At 44.5% G+C, this 19,721-nt stretch overlaps 1 protein-coding gene across 1 annotated transcript; it reads right to left on the reverse strand.

Annotated features, from left to right (window-relative positions):
- Positions 1-1,730: 1,730 nt before the first annotated feature.
- Positions 1,731-14,547, reverse strand: LOC307089397 (sodium- and chloride-dependent GABA transporter 2-like; the record flags this gene model as incomplete). Its single annotated transcript, XM_079755659.1, has 14 exons — positions 14,346-14,547; positions 10,351-10,485; positions 9,748-9,888; positions 9,302-9,389; positions 8,948-9,080; positions 8,404-8,538; positions 7,575-7,678; positions 6,945-7,069; positions 6,134-6,246; positions 5,599-5,736; positions 4,192-4,294; positions 3,481-3,581; positions 2,734-2,904; positions 1,731-1,883 (listed from the first exon to the last, which is right to left on the reverse strand). Exons 1-14 carry the CDS (start codon positions 14,485-14,487, stop codon positions 1,731-1,733), a joined length of 1,782 nt encoding a protein of 593 aa, XP_079611785.1. The 5' UTR covers positions 14,488-14,547.
- Positions 14,548-19,721: the final 5,174 nt, after the last annotated feature.

The following is a 19,721-nucleotide window of genomic DNA, read 5'->3' on the forward strand; positions in this document are numbered from 1 at the left end:
ATTGTAGACCCCTTTGTCTAATCAAATAGTTGCCGACAAACCTACAGCACAAATGACTCGTAAATCATGACGTCACATCAGGTTGAACGCCGCCATATTGTGAGTCAAGTGGAACGTGAAATTACAGCACTTCGGTCGCCATCTCTTGAGAGTACTGTTCCTGCAATAGAGGGGCTACACTTTGAGAAGCATATTGATGCAATAAAACTTTAAACCTATAAGATGTTTTAAAACTATATTAACTTGAATAGAAAGTAGTATTTCAATCTATAAAAAAAACATTGGTCCTAAAACTGCAGCCTCTTCTATTGCATGATGAAGCGTTTAAAAGTGCCACAGAGTTTGCATGGGAGCCGTGGCAAAACAACATATTGATTAGTTAATTAGGTAAAAGAATATATTTTACATTATGCCCATCACTATCATTAGACCTCTCTCACACACATAGCCCTGCCTGACAATGCATGATACCGCATGATACACAATATGCTTTCACCAACCAACCTGAGATGCAATTATCAAACCTATTTAAATATGTAATGATTCAATCATCCAACAATCAATAGTCTAACCATTCTCACTACAATAATTGTTATTGTTATTAAGTTTGGCTTTATTATTATTATTTTTTACAAATGAAGTAGGGTTTGGCTGTCAATCAAATTAATTGGTTCTGGGATAGGTTAGGGTACCCCTTTTCAGTCTAAAGCGGTTTTGTTTGGTTGAAAATTCCTGTCTTAATTTTGATCAAACATCGGTTTTAGTCAATTGTTTTTTAAGATACGTTTCGTAAGTTGTAAAATGATAAATACAAATTCTCTGGGGTTTCTACAAGGCCCCAATGTGTCCGTTATTTTTAAACCCTTTACGAATGTTACTTGTCAGATCACATTTTCTATATATCGGAGCACATCAATTGCAACACAATTTCCCCCTAATCTGTATCTTAATGATTACTAACATTAAATGATTAGGATTAAGATAAGAGATTTTTAGGATAATATTGTTTATTCACAACAGGAAATATGATTTACAATACTTTGCGCAATCATACTATCTTAGAAAAAAAGCTTGTACATCATGTTAGTTTTTCATGCATTACAATAGTGTATAATAAAATATCGAGTGTATTTGTCCTTGACAGGCATATCAAGAATACATAGTGGTTTGACATATTTTACAACAAATCCTCAAGTACAATACAATCTGTTGAACATGACAATATTTTTTACAGATTTACAGCATTCGTGAAATATGAACTGGTATCTCTCAATAAATCACTGCATGACATTTAGTCTTACTGTTACTATTAGCTTTAACATCACAGTTAAACGAAATAATCAGTGACTTATAAATCAAACACTTGCAATTCGGCTCTTTCATGTTAGATTGACAACTATCGCAACAATGGATAGTGTTGAAATAATGATAATAATGAAGTCACCTTGCCTGAGAAGTTAATATTGACACGTAAGTTTAGACGTTTACAGAGCAAAGTGTTTCTTTACATCACGTCCCTGCAGAGTTAACACAGGATTTAAGCGAGCCATGATGTCCTTATGAAGGTTTTCTGTCCGATAACTCCATAACCCCTCCGAACCACAAACGAGGCTGCGTGCTACCTCTTCCTCGACGGAACGTCCTCCGCGGTAGAGAGAGGGCACACTGCAGACCGCCGGTCAGACAGACCCCTTAGTCGTTTGGAGAGACGTTGCTGGTGGTGCGGGGGTCTAAATGGCTGTGTCGTCCTCCGCCACGGGGAGGTAGCCGCGTTTGTTGACGGTGCCGCCCTCGTCGTCGGGGGCGAAGATGGCGAGGAGGTCCTGCTGCTCGCGCTTTGTCTTGGGCAGGTCGTCCGCCGGAGTCACCAGGAACTGGATTCTCTGAGGAAGGAAAGAGACCATCACCGGGCCCGGGTTAACTGATGTATCTGACCGTTGGCTAAGAGTTTAATTGATATGTTTATCTTTGGATTTGTAACACCCTTTTTACTGAACAACATTTTGAGGGTGTTGCCATTATGATACATTTTATGAAGTACTGTAGCTCTAATTTGTACTATAGACATAGATCAGCTTTAACTTTGGAGCAAAGTTGTTTTTTTCTCAGGTTCATCCATATAGTCTGTTTCATCGTTGGCTGTATTCAACGTGTGTCACTGTGGAGTGTGTGTTGAGGCTGCACACCTGGGATTGGTTGTGCAATCGATGCGCAACAGGTTCAACAAGTCATCACCCAACACCCTCAAGAATGCTTTGGATCAGCTATTCTGTGTGTCATAGTGCTCGGATTCTACAATAAGCCGGTTATAGCAGCATTCAACTTTGTCTTGGAGTCGGAGGAGCCCAGTATAGCCACCTAGGTGTGTGTTTGCCAAGGGAGTACTGCTAAAGCCATCATACTGAATCAGAATGAACATTTATGGATCTATTGGAAATATTTTATTAATGTGACATAACTTTAAAATGTACTACTTTGTTGTTTGGCCTGGACTCAGCCCCCCCCCCCCCTCTCTTCATACATTTCCCAGTTCCTTTATGATAGTCGTTAAGGAGGTTTGCATAAATGTCGATTTGTTCAACACATGGTCCTCACATTGTGCAGATCACCATGCGGACGTCCCTGAATTACGGAGCTTTTTGTGACTTTTGGTCGACAGACGGAACCGTGGCTGCGAGCACTACGGCTATTCAAGGCAGTAGTACAAGTTGGCCTTTCCAGCCGAGTGTTTACCTCTCTCATTGTTCCCTTGGTGGTGCTGATCTTGTAGACCATCCAGAGTGGGATGCAGACGATGGAGGCGAGAGCCAGCAGCCAGCCCAGGAAGTAGCCCCACCAGGGGTACACATACACGTTGTTGTACCTCAGAGGGGTGTACTTGATGATGGAGAACAAAAAGGTGCCCTGGAAATGACAGAAGAACACACTATTATGTAACACTGAGAGAAGAGGAGGAGAAGGGATGGCACAGGGGGGGAGGGGAAAGGAGAGAAGGGAGAAGAGGATAGAGGAAGCGAGAAGATATAGGAGGAGAGAGACGTGAAGAATCGAAAACAGATGAAAGAGAACTAGGAAAGAAAGAGAGCAGTGGTGATGAGAGAAACCAGTGGAAAGGAGAGAAGAACGTAGAGGAGAGCAGAGGAAAGGTGAGAAGAAAGGAGAGAAGATCAGAGGAGAGGGAAGGAGAGCAGAGGGGAGGGGAGGAGGCGAGCAGAAGAAAGGAGAGAAGAACGTAGAGGAGAGCAGAGGAAAAGAGAATTTAGAGGAGGACAGAGGAGGGGAGGAGAGATGAGGAAAACTTGGAGGCGAGCAGACGACAGCCGAGGTGAGGAGTTGAGAATAAAGGAGAGGAGAGGGGGGTGGAGTGAAGAGGAACAGAGACAAGAAAAAAAGAGGAGAGAGGTGAGGAGAGGACAGAGAAGGAGAGAAGAGTTCAGGGGACAGCAGAGGGCAGGAGTCTGCTGGTTTGTTTATGCTCACGATGCAGGTGGCAGGGGTGAAGAACTTCCAGCAGTACTTGATGTAGGGACCCGGCCTGTAGCCGATCATGTCCTCGATGTTGTCATAGAAACGGTCCGCACCTGCAACAACACAACCTCACAACTGAGCGGTCATGACGACGCAAAAACATCCACTTCCCGCCTGTGTGTGTGTGTGTGTGTGTGTGTGTGTGTGTGTGTGTGTGTGTGTGTGTGTGAGAGTGTCTGAAATGACTACATTGTAACTAGTAAGGGGTAGATTCACTGAACCATGTGAGCAACGCATTTCTTCAGTGTTTAGTTTTTGTTTTGATTCAGTTGCGAGTTTCGTTTGGAGCTTAGATAGTTTAATCTAAAGCCTAGTTATAAGTTAAATTGGTACCAGCTTTCAACAAGGGTTCATAAATAAACATTAATTAACCATGATTTATCATTAGTGAATGCAGTAGTAAACATTAACAGTTAATGAAAATTTAATTAATGATCTAGTAATCATGTAACAATGGTGTTCATGTTTTAAATTTTGCTCATGTTAACAGAGGTATAAATGTATCAATTATTGAATAGGATTAGGGTTAACCCTAACTCTTGTCATTACCCACTAACCCAGGGCCTTAGCCCTATGCTAAATGCTATATCATAATGCTTATGACTGCATTAACTAGTGGTTGAACCTAGCCTCATTGTTAAGCATTGGTTATCTTGGCCTCACCGTAGACCCAGGCGATGCAGACCGTCTCGAAGATGGCCATGAAGAGGAGACACATGCCGCTGGCAGCGTAGTAGTCGAAGAGCTGGAACACGTACATCCCCCCCTGGTGGACACACACGGGTAACGCAACATGTTACAACGTGTATTAGAGTGTCTATGAGTCTAATTATAGTGGGAAGCATTGTTTATTATAGTGTGTAGTACAGTGTGTTCCATTAGTGTCCAAGTTCAAAATTCACCCCTGTCCCCAAGGAGAAATTTGACACATTCAGCACATAACACAGCACCCAAGAAGACAAGACGAGGATCCCAGCATGAGCTTTGTCTGTAAGACCGGTTCTAAGTGTTCCTTTATGGCCCTTTGAAGCCCCCGTCCCGGGGGCGGGGGGGGGGGACCTGCTGACAGCCCAGCATGGACCTTTCTGAGCACATTCAAAATGTCCTTAAATGGGTTCTGTCCAGCCCCAACGATCTGACCAGAACCAGGCGGCAGATTAAATGAAAGCCTTTTAAATGCAAAACAGACATCATAACATTGACCCCAAATCCTCTCGTTCTGTGTTACAGCTGCTGCAACTTCTTGCGAGTGGTGCCAGTGTTGGCTTCAAAACTGAGTCAAGAACAGTCGTCCACCATCCCAGTATGAGCCCAGTATCACTGTCCCTGATCCCAGTATCACTGTCCCTGATCCCAGTATCACTGTCCCTGATCCCAGTATCACTGTCCCTGTTCCCAGTATCACTGTCCCTGTTCCCAGTATCACTGTCCCTGATCCCAGTATCACTGTCCCTGTTCCCAGTATCACTCTCCCTGATCCTAGTATCACTGTCCCTGTTCCCAGTATCACTGTCCCTGTTCCCAGTATCACTGTCCCTGTTCCCAGTATCACTGTCCCTGATCCCAGTATCAGTGCCATCCCAGTACCACTGTCCCTGATGCCAGAATGCAGTGTAGCAGAATGAAGTCTAGTAGTGTGTATTATAATGTGTAATGGTGTGTTAGTGTCTATTATAGTGTGTAGCAGTGCGTATATTAGTGTGAAGTAGTGTTTCAGTGTCTTTTAGAGTGTGTAGCAGTGTGTATTATAGTGTGTAGTAGTGTGCCAGTGTCTATTAGAGTGTAGTATAATATGTAGCAGTGCGTTAGTATCTATTAGAGTGTGTGTTAGTGTCTTTAATAGTGTGTAGCAGTGTGTATTATAGTGTGAAGTAGTTTGTTAGTGCCTACGTATGAGTGTGTAGCAGTGTGTATTATAGTGTGTAGTAGCGTGTCAGTGTCTATGAGAGTGTGTAGCAGTGTGTATTATAGTGTGTAGTAGTGTTTCAGTGTCTATTAGACTGTGTAGCAGTGTGTATTATAGTGTGTAGTAGCGTGTCAGTGTCTATGAGAGTGTGTAGCAGTGTGTACCTCCGTGAGCATGATCAATCCGACCAGGAAGGAGACAAAGGCCACGGCCAACAGGAAGAGCTCTCGTCGGTTCTTCCTCCGGAACACGCTGGGGTACATGTCCACGATGGCCGTCACCAGGCTCTCCACGCACACAAACTGGTTCAAAACGGAAATTACAGAGATATAAATATTAATCATGTCAACGATGGCGGTCGCCAAACTCTCCCACAAACTACCCAGCGAGAAGAAGATATAATATATGATAAAACAGAAACTAGATAAAGGATAAAGATGTTAAGAATGCCTCGATGGACGTCTGACACACAAAGAGAGAAATAGCAATTAACACATCTAATAAACAACATTCAAATTAGAACAATTACTTTGAACTCCACTAGGGAGCGAGCAGGGAGGTGGGGGCCAGCTTTTTCCTAAGGGGGGCACTGCACTCTCTTTCCTATCCCGTTATGGTCAACGGGAGTGTTCTTGCTCAAGGCTGTCTCCATGGTAATCAGGTGTGCATGTGTGTGTGTGTGTGTGTGTAGGCATGTACCTGGCTGTCAAGGCCGAGGAAGACGATCATGATGAAGAAGAGGGAGGCCCAGACGGGAGAGAAGGGCATCATGGACACGGCTCGGGGGTACGCGATGAAGGCCAGACCGGGACCTGATCCCAGACCGCCGTTCATCCGTTCATAAAGGGGGTGAGGAAAACACAGGGAAAGCATGAATGCATCGTCAAGGAAGACCCCGGAATACAGCGTGACTTTATCTCGTCTGGTTCTGATCAGACGAGTCGTTTGAGCTTAGCATCTTATCCCAGCTATCTGTGTTGTATACGGGGAATGGGTTAACCTAACGATTGTTGGTGCTTGGTTCTTGGTTCTATGAAAATCCTTACTGTACCGACTTCTTTCTTCTGACAAATGTACTTATTGTAAGTCGCTTTGGATAAAAGTGTCTGCTCAATGCCCTAAATGTAAAATGGAAATGGAAATGTGAGCGACTTGACCCGTTCCGCCTGCCTCTCTCTGCTTTTGTCTGATGTGATTAAGCTTTGTTTTCCTCCTCTGGTGTCTCGGTTTCGGGGCTAGGTTTGCAGAGGGGTGAAGGTTCAACATTATGTCCTCGGTCCGAGCCTCATCGGTGGATGCTATGAGCTGCTTCTCTAGCGTGCTGCGGAATAGTACGATTTTGGAAGCGAGGAAGTGCTATGACTTGACTCTTCATCACGCTACTTTCTGCTTTAACGTTGCGTCTGTTCGCACTACTTCCTGTCGGCTCACGCTACTTCCTGCTCTAACGTCGCACCAGTCCCAGCACAAGTCTCAGTCCATGCTACTTCCTGTGGGGACAGGGGCTCACCGGAAGCCGCCACTTCGGAGATGTCTAAGTTCTGCTCGTAGGCCATGAAGCCCAGGATGGAGAAGATGGCGAAGCCGGCGATGAAGCTGGTCGCGCTGTTCAGGAAGCACAAGTACAGGCAGTCCCTGGAAACAGGAAGCACAGCACACATCAGAGTATGTCAAAGATTAGATGAGACCTTGGATTACATGTGTCACATCTCGTCCCCCTTCGTTGATTATTTCACTCCCTGTCCTTATGTTTCCCTGATTGCCCTCACTCACCTTAATTGTTTTCACCTGTCCCTAATTAACATTCCCCTCCAAAAGTGTATTTTGTCAGCGGTTTTTTCCCTTCCTCTGTGCCAGTTCGTCTTTGTTCTTTGCATCAAGCGTCCCAGCATTTTCCTAGCGATATTTTACGGTTCCTGGTTTTCTGATCCTTCCCGTTTACGCCTTTGTCTTCTCCCTGCAGGATTGTTTGCCTGATCTGATGATTTACCAATCATTTTGCACTGCTCTGAACCAATCAGAGCACAGCCACCTTTGCTTGTTGCTGCACTAACGTTAACAGATAAAGGGAGACGGTACCTTTACTGTATTATAGTCTTTAATATTGAACAGTTACGTCTTGTGCTGGAACTGGACGTACTTGTAGCAGTTGTTGTTGTACTTGTTGTAGCTTCCGAGAGCCGTCAGAGAACCCAGACAGATGGCGTAGGAGAAGAAGATCTGGGTACCGGCGTCCATCCACACCTACAAACAAAGGCATTACAAACACAAACATTACAACACAAACACAATACATTACAAACACAATCAAAATCAGTAAACAAGAGTATTTTTAACAACAGAACGTCAATAACAACACATCACACGCCACTTATTTTAACATGCTTCCCTGATTGGCTGTGTGTTCGTCCATAAGGTATTCATCTCTAACCCTGTTACTTTAAAGGTGTCGTGTAGGCGTAACAGTAACAGGGTAACTGTTACACCTACCCCATCCCTGGGCTAGGTGTCTGATATTGATATTGAAAACAATGAGACGTAGTGTACATGTCTAACACATTTCAGCTACAACACTGATTAACACTTGGGAAAGCTGTGTGTGTGTGTGTTTCATGACCTCCATCATAACGCCTGTTGTAACAGAGTCTCGTGATGCTGATCATCGTGGTATACTGTCAGCTATTGGAATGAGCGGGTGGCTGAGTTCACTGAGCCACAGGACGGGCAGCCCGACATCCGCCTGGGTCCATGTTTTAATCACTTTGAAAGATTAACAGGAGTGTTTAATTTATCAACGCACAACCTTAATCCTGGAGAAGCCAGTACTTGTGTGCATGTGCATGTGCCTGTGTGTGTGTGCATGTGCCTGTGTGTGCGTGTGCGTGTGTGCGTGTGCGTGTGCGTATGTGTGTGTGTGTGTGTGTGTGTTTGTGTGCACGCACAGGTACGCCCGTGCGTGCGGGGCGTACCTGAGGGTCCGCCAGCCGGCCCAGGTCCGGGTAGAGGTAGAACTTGATCCCGATGGCGGCGCCGGGCAGCGTCAGACCTCGGATCAGCAACACGATCAGCATGATGTAGGGGAAAGTGGCGGTGAAGTACACTACCTGTGCACGCACACACGCAGGCACACACAAAAGTCAGACCTCGCATCAGCAACACGATCAACATGAGGTGGGGGCAAGGTGGGGGTGAAGTACACTACCTACACACACACACAAGCACACATACACACACGCACGCAGCACACAGACGCAGACACACATACGCACACACAGACACACACACACACACACATGCAGACACACACAGGCACACACACACAGACAATGAGATCATCACATGATGTGAGTGTGATGATGGGGAGTGTAGTTTGAGTCACGGTGGTCAGGTTCTGCTTCAGGGGCGGTGTCAGGGCGGAGTCTGGGCGGAGTCAGGACAGAGTCTGGGCGGAGTCTGGGCGGGGCCTGGGGGGAGTCTGGGCGGGGTCTGGGCGGGGTCAGAGGGAATACCCACCTTCCCTGTGGACTTGACGCCCTTCCAGATGCAGAAGTAGCACATGATCCAGGCGATGAAGAGGCAGAGGGCAAGGTCCCAGTTCAGAGAGCCCATCTGCTCGATACCCGGGGAGATCCTCAGCACTCTGCGTCTGGAAGAAGGAGGGGGAGGAGGAGCTGTTAAAGGAGAAGGAGGAGGTAGAGGAGGAGGAGGAGGAGGAGCTGTTAGAGGAGGAGGAGGAGGTAGAGGAGGAGGAGGAGGAGGAGGAGGAGGTGGGGAGATCCTCAGCCCTCTCCGCCTGGATGGAGGAGGGGGAGGAGGAGGTAGAGGAGGAGGAGGAGGTAGAGGAGGAGGTGTGGATGAATTACTCACTCCCAGAACTCGAGAACGGGCGAGGTGGCATTGGGGTCGACGGTGGTGTTGATGAGGTCGTTCCTTCTCTGGAACTCCACACAATTCACTGAGGAGCAGAGACACCTTCTTACTGCCTGTCTCCCTTTGACCCTATATGTCTGTCTGTTACTCTGTCTGTCTTTCTGTCTATTTGTCTGTCTGTCTATCTCTCTGTTGGTCTATCTATTTGTCAGGTGCTTTGTTAACATCAGGACTTTTCTCTATGCAACCTATTATTTCTTAGTAAGATGCTTAGTATATGGTGTGTGTGTGTTTGTGTATGTGTGTGGTGTGCGCGTCCGTGTGGATGCCACGTATCGTTTCATCTGTCTATCCATCCATCTCCCTCCCCATTTGCCTATCCCTCTCCATCGTCGGTCCATCCGCCCATCTCTCCCTGCGTCCTTCTGCGTTGCCATGGCTACCTGTGTTCCAGGTGTTGTTGCAGGTGGACCAGGCCAGGTCCCAGGAGAAGGAGTAGGACAGGTAGAATATGCCCCAGGCCAGCACGATGATGTAGTAGAAGTTCAGCAGGGCCACGATCACCTGGGTTCCGTAGCCCAGGCCTGACCACAGAGACGTTTAATGCTGTCGTTAATACTTTTAAGGAGAAATGTTCATTATTATGCATTCACTACCAGTATTCTTTCATATTAACATGTTATCAATATTCAATATTATCTTTAAGTTATCTGATCAATATTCATTATTATTCATTCACTACCAGTATTCATTCATATTAACACATTATAAATATTGAATGCATTAATGTTAAGTTATCAGATCAATATACATTGTTATTGATAGGTTAACAACATGTTTTGATCAAAGTGTTTAAATATATAAATCAACAGTCTTTTCCCTCTTTCCTGCCTCCTGATTGCTAGTTCCTATCTTCTGTCTCTTACCTCCTATAACCTACTTCCTATCTCCTATTTTTGAATAGAGGGCCGATCTTTCTGCCCCCTCTGTATCTTCTCTCCTATCTCCTCCCTCCTACCTCCTCCCTCCTAGCTCCAAGCTCCTACCTTCGAACAGGGGGCTGATCTTCCTCCAGCAGGTGATGCCCCCCTGGCTGGTGTACTGGCCCAGGGCGATCTCCAGGAAGAACACGGGAACGCCGCAGGTGAACAGGAAAATGAGGTATGGCACCAGAAAGGCACCTGGAGCAAGTAGAGGAGATAGGAGAGAGGGGGGAGGAGAGAGGAGAGAGGGGTTAACGCTGTTCCCCTTTCGGACCGTATCGACAGTATCAGTAAGTCACAGCTGTCGCAGTATGTCACATTAAACAGTCCATTCTCAGCGTTTTTTATCCAAGGACCAGATTGCAATTACCATTCGCCTGTTATCATTATTTGTCTGATCTTGGTCTGTATTGTACACAGCTGGTCTATTCATAATAACAGTTACAGTTTGTCTTGTATCACAGTTAGTCTATTTTTGTCACTGCCACAGTCTGTCCTTTATCACAGCTACAGTCTGTCCTTTATCACAGCTACAGTCTGTCCTTCATCACAGCTACAGTCTGTCCTTTATCACAGCCTCAGTCTGTTCTTTATCAGAGTTACAGTCTGTCCTTTATCCCAGCTACAGTATGTCCTGTATCACAGCTAGTCTGTCCTTTATCACAGAAACAGTATGTCCTTTATCACAGGTACAGTCTTGCCTGTATCACAGCTCTAGTCTCTCCTTTATCACAGCTACAGTCTGGTCTTTATCATAGCTACAGCGTGTCCTTCATCATAGCTACAGTCTGTCCTTTATCACAGCTAAAGTCTGTCCTTTATCACAGCTACAGTCTGGTCTTTTCACAGCTACAGTCTGTCCTTTATCACAGCTAAAGTCTGTCCTTCATCAGAGCTACAGTTTATCCTTCATCAGAGCTACAGTCTGTCCTTCGCTCCAGTTGCAGTCTATCCTTTGTCCCAGTGCGTCTCAAAGCCTCGTCTGACTGATAGCTTCCTAAACCACTGGACGCGACACACATGGTTCTGCACGTGTCCTTGCATGTGGGCTGTTTATGTTGTGGGTTGTTGCAAGGAATGGAAAACAGAGAGGTCGGAGGTCGCCGTCAAACATTGAGGATGAATCCCTGATCAAAGGTCAACAGAGTGGTGGACCGCTTCAGTCAAGGTGGGGGGGGGGGGGGGAAGTTGACGAGATGTTGGAATCTTTCAGAATTTGTGTCTGTCACTAACGAACTTAACCGGGAGTTCAGCGCACAGACAAATGCACAGTCCTTTTCAGCATTAAGTACCACTATTCACTAAGTGAGAATCATTTATTGTAGCATGTATTCTTTTAACAAGGTTTTAAGGTTCATACAAAGCGCCAAGACACCCTTATTTCCTACCTGCTCCTTTTGAGGTGTGTCTGAATTCACTGAAGAGTCTGTTAAGTCATAACGTTTTACATTATTACAAATACAGATCATTAGAGAGGAGCTGTGTTCTTCATGCGATTAACACCCACTTCTCAAATCTCTCTGATTGATTGATTTTCAATTAGGTTTCGATGGACTTAACTAATAAGACCAAACAAGCATAGTATAGTATGGTACTATAGTATAGTATGATGATAATATTGCCTACATGCTATATGAATGTTAATAATTGTTGAGTTCTTAAAGGGTGACTCTCTCCAGATAGCTGTGTAAACTCAGAGCCACAGAGATCCCCTCCTAATGGGTAACTGAGAGGTCACGAGGAAGCTTCTCAACTGCTGATTGACTCCAGACTGTATGGAGCTGAAGAGAGGAGGATGGCTCCACCTCTCCTGGGTGTAGGTTAGATGGGTAGGGTGGTCTCGTGTCGTACCGTATCACTAACCCTTATAGTTTACTATTGATTATACCTGTGCGCACATGCCTGTGCATACAGCTCCTTGTCCGAGAGCCATAAGGCTTTCGATGAGAACATTGATCTTCAACGAAGCTCTCCTATTGGGCGTTTAACAGCACTGGAACCTCTGTAAGATTGTGTTCAGGGCTCCTTCTGCTAGAGAAGAGCCTTAATGTATGCATCAAATAATCCTGTATTCTCCAAGACATTAGTGTTGTACTTTCCACCACAAACGTATGCTAAGACCCCCGAAAGACCTCCATAAGGATCTTATCTTACATCCTCTTCCACCTCTGCTCCTCAGATGATATGGATACTGTGTGTTTTAATGATTTAATCTGAGCCAAAGATAGTTTTCTGTCACAGTGTTGATAGCCAATAAGGTTTTCTGAATCTTAGTAAAGTTGAACGCCCGGTGCATCAACATGTGAAGACATATTCTAGAACTACACATGGAGCCTGTTTTAGAACTGTGATTAGAGCCTGTTCTCAAATCAAAACTAGAGCATGTTCTAGACTCAAAACTAGATCCTGTTCTAGAACTACACATGTAGCATGTTCTGGAACTACACAGAGTGCCTGTTCTGGAACTATGACTAGAGCCTTTTCTAGAACAAAAAATGGAGCCTGTTCTAGAACTTCCACCCAAGCCAGTTCTAGAACTGCAAATATATCCTGTTCCAGGACACTGACACCAGGGCACCACAACACTGGCCTGTTCTAGACCTACAAATATAGCCTAATCTAGAACTAGTCTACCACTATACCCTGTGGTAGGACTACAACCAGAGCCTCATCTAGAACTACAGTTAGAGTCCATCTTTATAGAGATAGAACCTTCACTGCTGTCCGTCGGACGAGTCTTGGTTCAGAGTCCACTCCTCTCCACGGGACCAGCTGTTTCCGGGCCGCGATGAACCAGCAACAACAGCTGTCTGACCCCCCCCCCCTTGACCCTGCGACCCCTGACCTTGGCCACCCTGTAGAGGCTCAAGAGGGGGTAGGGCAGCTACACAAGCACGGCCGCACACAACGTCTCAGAAAAAAGACTATGGATTAAACACTCGGGACAGGAGACAAAGTGATGGAGCTCAGGGAACCACTATTTACTCCTCAGTCATTCAGCAGACGCTCCAGTCCGACTCAACGGTAAATGGTCTGCATTTATACCGCGCTTTTCTAACCAGTGGCCACTCAAAGCACTTTTTTTTGAATTTTTGTGAATTGCATTCACAACATTCACCCATTCACACACACATTCACACACCGACGGCGGTGTCAACCACGCAGGGCGACAGCCAGCTCGTCGGGAGCAGTCAGGGCAAAGTCAAACTAGCAACCTTCCGGTTACCAGCCAACCCCCTCTACCTCCTGAGCCACATGCCACCCGACTAATTGATTCAGATGAGATCTAACACCCTGACCACCAGACCGTCCTGGATGGGTGCGTGTTTACTCATGAAAGAAAGTCACTACAACAGTGTCAGGAAGGGGAGCTGAACGCTCGGATCCCTCTTCTGGGTTCCTTCTCAAGGTCTGTTCCCCTGGGGTGCTGGGGGCGTCTCTCCCTTTGTCCTTTAGAGGGCTTGGGGGGGTGGGGGGTAGGGGGCGTCGCATTATGTGGTTCCTGAAAGGCCCCTTTCAGACTTCAACAACGATGAACGGCCGCTCTAATCCAAAGCCTGTTCTTGAACTACACATATAGACTGTTCTGTAACTACAAATAGAGCCTGTTCTAGAGCCACATATAGTGCCTGTTCTAGAACTATAACTAGAGCACGTTTTAGAACTATGACTAGAGCCTGTTCTAGAACCACATATAGTGCCTGTTCTAGAACTATAACTACAGCATGTTTTAGAACTATGACTAGAGCCTGTTCTAGAATCAAAACCAGAGCCTCTAAACCAGAGCCACTACACATGGAGCCTGTTCTAGAACTTCAACTCAAGCCAGTTCCATGACTGAAAATGTAGCCTATTCTAGAAGTAAACTGAAACCCTGTTCTAGGACTACAACCAGAGCCTCATCTAGAACTACAGTTAGAGCCCATCTTTACAGAGATAGAACCTTCACTGCTGCCCGTCTCGGTCGGACGAGTCTTGGTTCAGAGTCCGCTCCTCTTCCCGGGACCAGCTGTCTCCAGCGTGGATGGACCTGGAGGTCTGGGGTTCTGGGGGCTCACCTCCGCCGTTCTTGTAGCAGAGGTAGGGGAAGCGCCACATGTTGCCCAGGCCGATGATGGAGCCGGCCACCGACAGGACGAACTCGATCTTGTTGCCCCACTGGCCCCGCTCTTCCATCTTCTCCTCGCTCTTGTCCTCCATCTTGTCCTCCGCCCGCAGACCGCCGGCACCCAGCCCCTTGGACAGCGCCGCTCTAGAGGCGTCACCTGGGGGAGACACACACGTTGCACACTGCTCGAGTAACACACACGCCATACAAACAAACAATAATACACACACGTTACAGACTGTACGAATAACAGACACGCCATACAAACGTTACAGACTGAACAAATATAAACACACACAGATTACAGAGTGTACAAATACAAACAATAGCACACACACACACACACACACACACACACACACACACACACACACACACACACACACACACAAACACATTACAGACCGTACAAATATAAACAATTACACACACACACACACACATCATGCAATTATAAAGAAACACACACAAACACACAAATATAAACATAAACACACACAGACACATATATTACAGACTGTACAAATACAGACAATAAAACACCCAAACAAATTACAGACCGTACAAATATAAACAAACCACACACACACACACACCATAAAAATATAAACACACAGAATACAGAGTGTACAAATACAAACAATAACACACACACACACACACACATAAACACATTCCAGACCCACAAATATAAACAATAACACACATGTAGACCTTACAGACTGTACAAATATAAACAATTACACACACACACAAACACACACACATCGTACAATTATAAAGAAACACACACAAACAAACAAATAAAAACATAAAGACACACACACACACACACACACACACACACACATATATTACAGACTGTACAAATACAAACAATAACACACACACCACACAAATATTAAAAAAAAGTACACACATTACAGACAATTACAGACAATAACACACCCAAACAAATGACAGACTGTACAAATATACACAAACCACAAACACACACACCATGAAAATATAAACCCACACAGATACACATTACATATCATACAAATATAAACAACACACACACACACATTTTATACCATACAAATATAAACAACACACACATACCCACACATTATATACCATACAAATATAAACAACACACACAAACACATTACATACCATACAAATATAAACAACACACACACACACATTTTATACCATACAAATATAAACAACACACACATACCCACACATTATATACCATACAAATATAAACAACACACACAAACACATTACATACCATACAAATATAAACAACACACACATAATATACCATACAAATATTAACCCAGACGGACACACACACAGAAAGAAGCGACAGCAGAACACACATCACTGAGCTACTCTCCAGCACGACGTACGGTTCGGCTCTGGGCTCCGATTGGCTCGATGGACGTCATGTTTACATAAAGCAGAAACATTCTGACAAACACAGGTCCAACGAATAACCGGAACAATCCCTAACTCATGCTGTACCAAGGCACGCTGTTCAAGACTTGTTTCAATACAAAACAATCTAAGACAACAAATTATAATAAATATATTAATTAAGTAATGGCATCAGATATATCATGATAAAAAAATGTATTGCTCTAACTCATGCTGCACCAAGTCACGTTGTTCAAGGCCTGTTTCATCAATGTAAAGCAATCTAACACAATTACCCATTGGTAACATGATAAAAAATATAAATAATGGCATTAGATATATCATGATACGAAATGGTATTGCTCTAACTAATGCTGCACCAAGTCATGTTGTTCAAGGGGTTGTTTCATCAATATAAAATAATTGAAAATAATATAATAAATAATATAATATATTCATTAAATAATAGTATCAACTATATCATGGCACGAAAAGGTATCGCTAAATGCATTCTTCGTTTAAGCGTGCTTGCAACATACTACTCAGTTGTTATAAATAAATATTCAAAAGCAGATAAAATCAAGTTCAAAGATTTGCATAATATATAAAAAACCATACTATACAATATAATGAATGCAATCTTGCACATTTCATTATTCTTTTATTTTCTTAATGTGAATTAACAGCAGCAGCCAAAGGCTGCGACTTACCATTCATCGTGGATTCTCTCTCTCTCTCTCAGACGTCTGTGGTCTTCTGCCTCAGCATATTGATTGCTGATCTGGAGGTTTTAGTATTTAACCGGCCCACGGCGGGAGGGGGAGGGGCTTCATAGTACTGACTCTGACCCCCTGCTGTCAATTCCCCCCCCTCCACCCTCCCCCCGGCCTTCCCCGTTTAGATCAAAGTCTCTTTCTCTGCCCTATACCAGGAGGAACAGGGGACAGGGATAGAAATAGGATGCATAGAATCCCCACATCCACCAAGACATCGTAGAAGGGACCATCAGCAATGCTTTACTCCTCTGAGAATAACATGCATACAAAGTCTCACCTGTGAAGTGTGGATGTGATTTTATCAGTGGCTTCTGTCACCTCCCCCCCCTTGAATCAATAGGATTTTGACGAAATCCCACTCTATCTTTAAATCAAGTCAATTGCCACCGCTCACCTCTCAACTCAAAACAATGATGCAGATAAAATAGCACTTCATTGACCGCAGATGTTAAAAGTTTATGCTTGAAAGCCTAAAGCCATCTATCTTCAGTCTGCTGAGGTACGCTTCGGTCCCTGTAGGTCCTATCAGGTTCTTTATGAACCAGGAAGGCCAACAGGCAAAGCAAACTGCAGAGTGAAGACACGGCTGTTGTGGTGTTTATGGAATCGGACATGGTCTTTATTCAACTAGTGGCCATCTTGGGGGTATCTTGGTAATTATGCACTTGGACTTGGGAATAAAGCCCATGTCCTGTAAGGAGAATGAAGACCGACCGGGAAGTTGGTTACGATAGAGAGAGGGAATGCCACACTGGGAATCAAACCTGCGGCCACTACAAGGTGCATCGCCTAGATCAGGGGTCTTCAACTAAAATTGAACAAGGTCCAGTTACTAAAAATTCCTTCCAAGAAAGGTCCGAACCTCTAACCTACCTCGTCCTAATAGCCTACTTTTGTCAAATACAATCAACACGACATATTTCCTTATCATTTCAGATGTATTTATTTTCAATTTCCAAATAGCTTACTTTTAACCATGAAAAACAAGTAAGACAAAGTAACGCATATTAACATTTTAAGTAAACAAAACAGGTACATTAAGCCTGCATTTCAAGTAAACACAAAGTGCATTAGGCCTACATTTCAAGTAAGCAAAACTGGTACACCAGGCCTACATTTCAAATAAACACAAAAAGAGCATTAGGCCTTCATTTCAAGTAAGCAAAACAGGTGCACTAGGCCTACATTTCAAGTAAGCATAACAGGTACACTAGGCCTACGTTTCAAGTAAGCAAAACAGGTACCCCATCTGTAGTGACTGAGACAACCTTTTTTAGATCAATCCCCCTCTTTGACAGCATCTCCTTAATAGCCTCATAAATATCTTCTCTTCTTGTGTGTGCCTCAAGTGGTGTTAGACCCAACAGGTCCTCACTGATCTCTTTCTTGTCTTGATGAAAAAATCGCACATAAACCAAAAGCTGGGCATTATCAGTTACATCTGAAGACTCATCAATGGCTAAGGATATGCATGGGGCACTCTGAAGTGAGCCGCATCGAGCTGTGACAGTGCATCATCGGATAACATTTTGGATTTTCTGGTTGTGGTTGCAGCTGACATTGGGATTTGCTTTATTTTTTCACACAATTCATCCCTTTGTTTTTTTTGTTTATTTCAAGTAACGTCTCGGCAGCGGCGTTCAAGCACTCCTTCACAACAGTCGCGTCACTGAAAGTTTTTTATGTGGCCCCAAAATCCATGCAATCTTAAGTGAGCATTCATTTGCACGTTGCTGGCCTGTAAATGATTGTGTGAAGACTCGCGTAGACCTCTCATACTGAACTCTCAGCTCGGATATTTTCCGCGCTCTTACTTCTGACTTCTGGGGATACTTTTCCTGGAAGGATCTGTGTTTGGATTCGTAATGCCGCTTAATATTCCCGCTTTTCATCAGCGCCACGGTTTCAACACATAAAAGACACAACAAAGGTTTAGTACTGCCTTGCGGGAGAATGAACATGTATTGGTCAGTCCCTTCATCTTTAAAATGTCTGTTTTCGTGGTCAACTTTCCTAATTTTCGAGCAAGCCATTTTCTCATTCCAAATTGCTCTTACGGTAAACAAACAATTTGATTATTATTTTTTTAATGACGCTATTACGCACATGCCGTGACAGACGGAGGGAGGGGGGGAGTTCGGTGAGAGCATGATCTCCGCTCTGTGAAGATCATTACTTTTTGCTGTTTTTATGCTGTTCTACGTAATATTCTGCCTTTCAATTTGTATTTCAGTGAGAAATGTCTTTATTAACATAATCATGCTTTGTATAGTGAAATATAAAAAAAACATAAAAAAAAAAAATCAAAAAAAAAAAATCTCATTTAAATTGGTCATGGGTCCGGATAGGACGTCATTTGGTCCGGACCCGGACCGCGGTCCGCCGTTTGGAGACGCCTGGCCTAGATGGTTAGTGCACTGCTGAGCTACTGTGGTGTGTGTGTGCGTCTGTGCGCACGCATGCACGAGCTTGTGTCTGTACACGTTTGTTTGCGAACGTGTGTGTGCATGTGTGCGTGGTTGAGCGTGCGGCGTCTGTGTACTTTTGTGTGTGTGTGTGCGTGTGTGTGCACGCATGTGTGTGCACGTGTGAATGCGTATGTGTTTGTTTGCGTGTGTCTGAGATCATCATGTATCCCTTGTCTAATTTTTGTATCTCCTGACATCCCTGATCTGCACCACTTAGTTGAAATCCTGGTGTTCCTAATATACTCCCCTCCCACCGCCGTCCGCCGGAATCCTGCCCTCATAACACACCTGAACACGAAGCAACATGTTCTCATCACACAACAGAGGACGAATAATGACAATGAGTGAAGGATTACGACAGCGGTTAGCGGGTGTTAATGATACAGTACGCTCGGTAAAATCCCAGTCATCCTCACACCACCTTGTGTCTCACTTCATCAGCACAATCCCACAATGCACTGGGGCCTGCGTCGGTTGGGGTCGGTTTGAAGCGGTTGCGAGGGGGGAAATAGATGAGCTGACAGCTACATAATAACATGTCACATGATGGGATTATGAGATGGTTGGTATTCCGTTGAACTATTCAAAAGCAATAATCACGCCGAACACAAAGTTAGGTTAAATTAGTTATATTCTGTCTTCCTAACCCTGATCTAGTGTTTTCTAACCTTTTGG

This window comes from Pollachius pollachius, assembly GCF_949987615.1.
Source record: "Pollachius pollachius genome assembly, chromosome: 18".
NCBI classification, from domain to species: domain Eukaryota; kingdom Metazoa; phylum Chordata; class Actinopteri; order Gadiformes; family Gadidae; genus Pollachius; species Pollachius pollachius.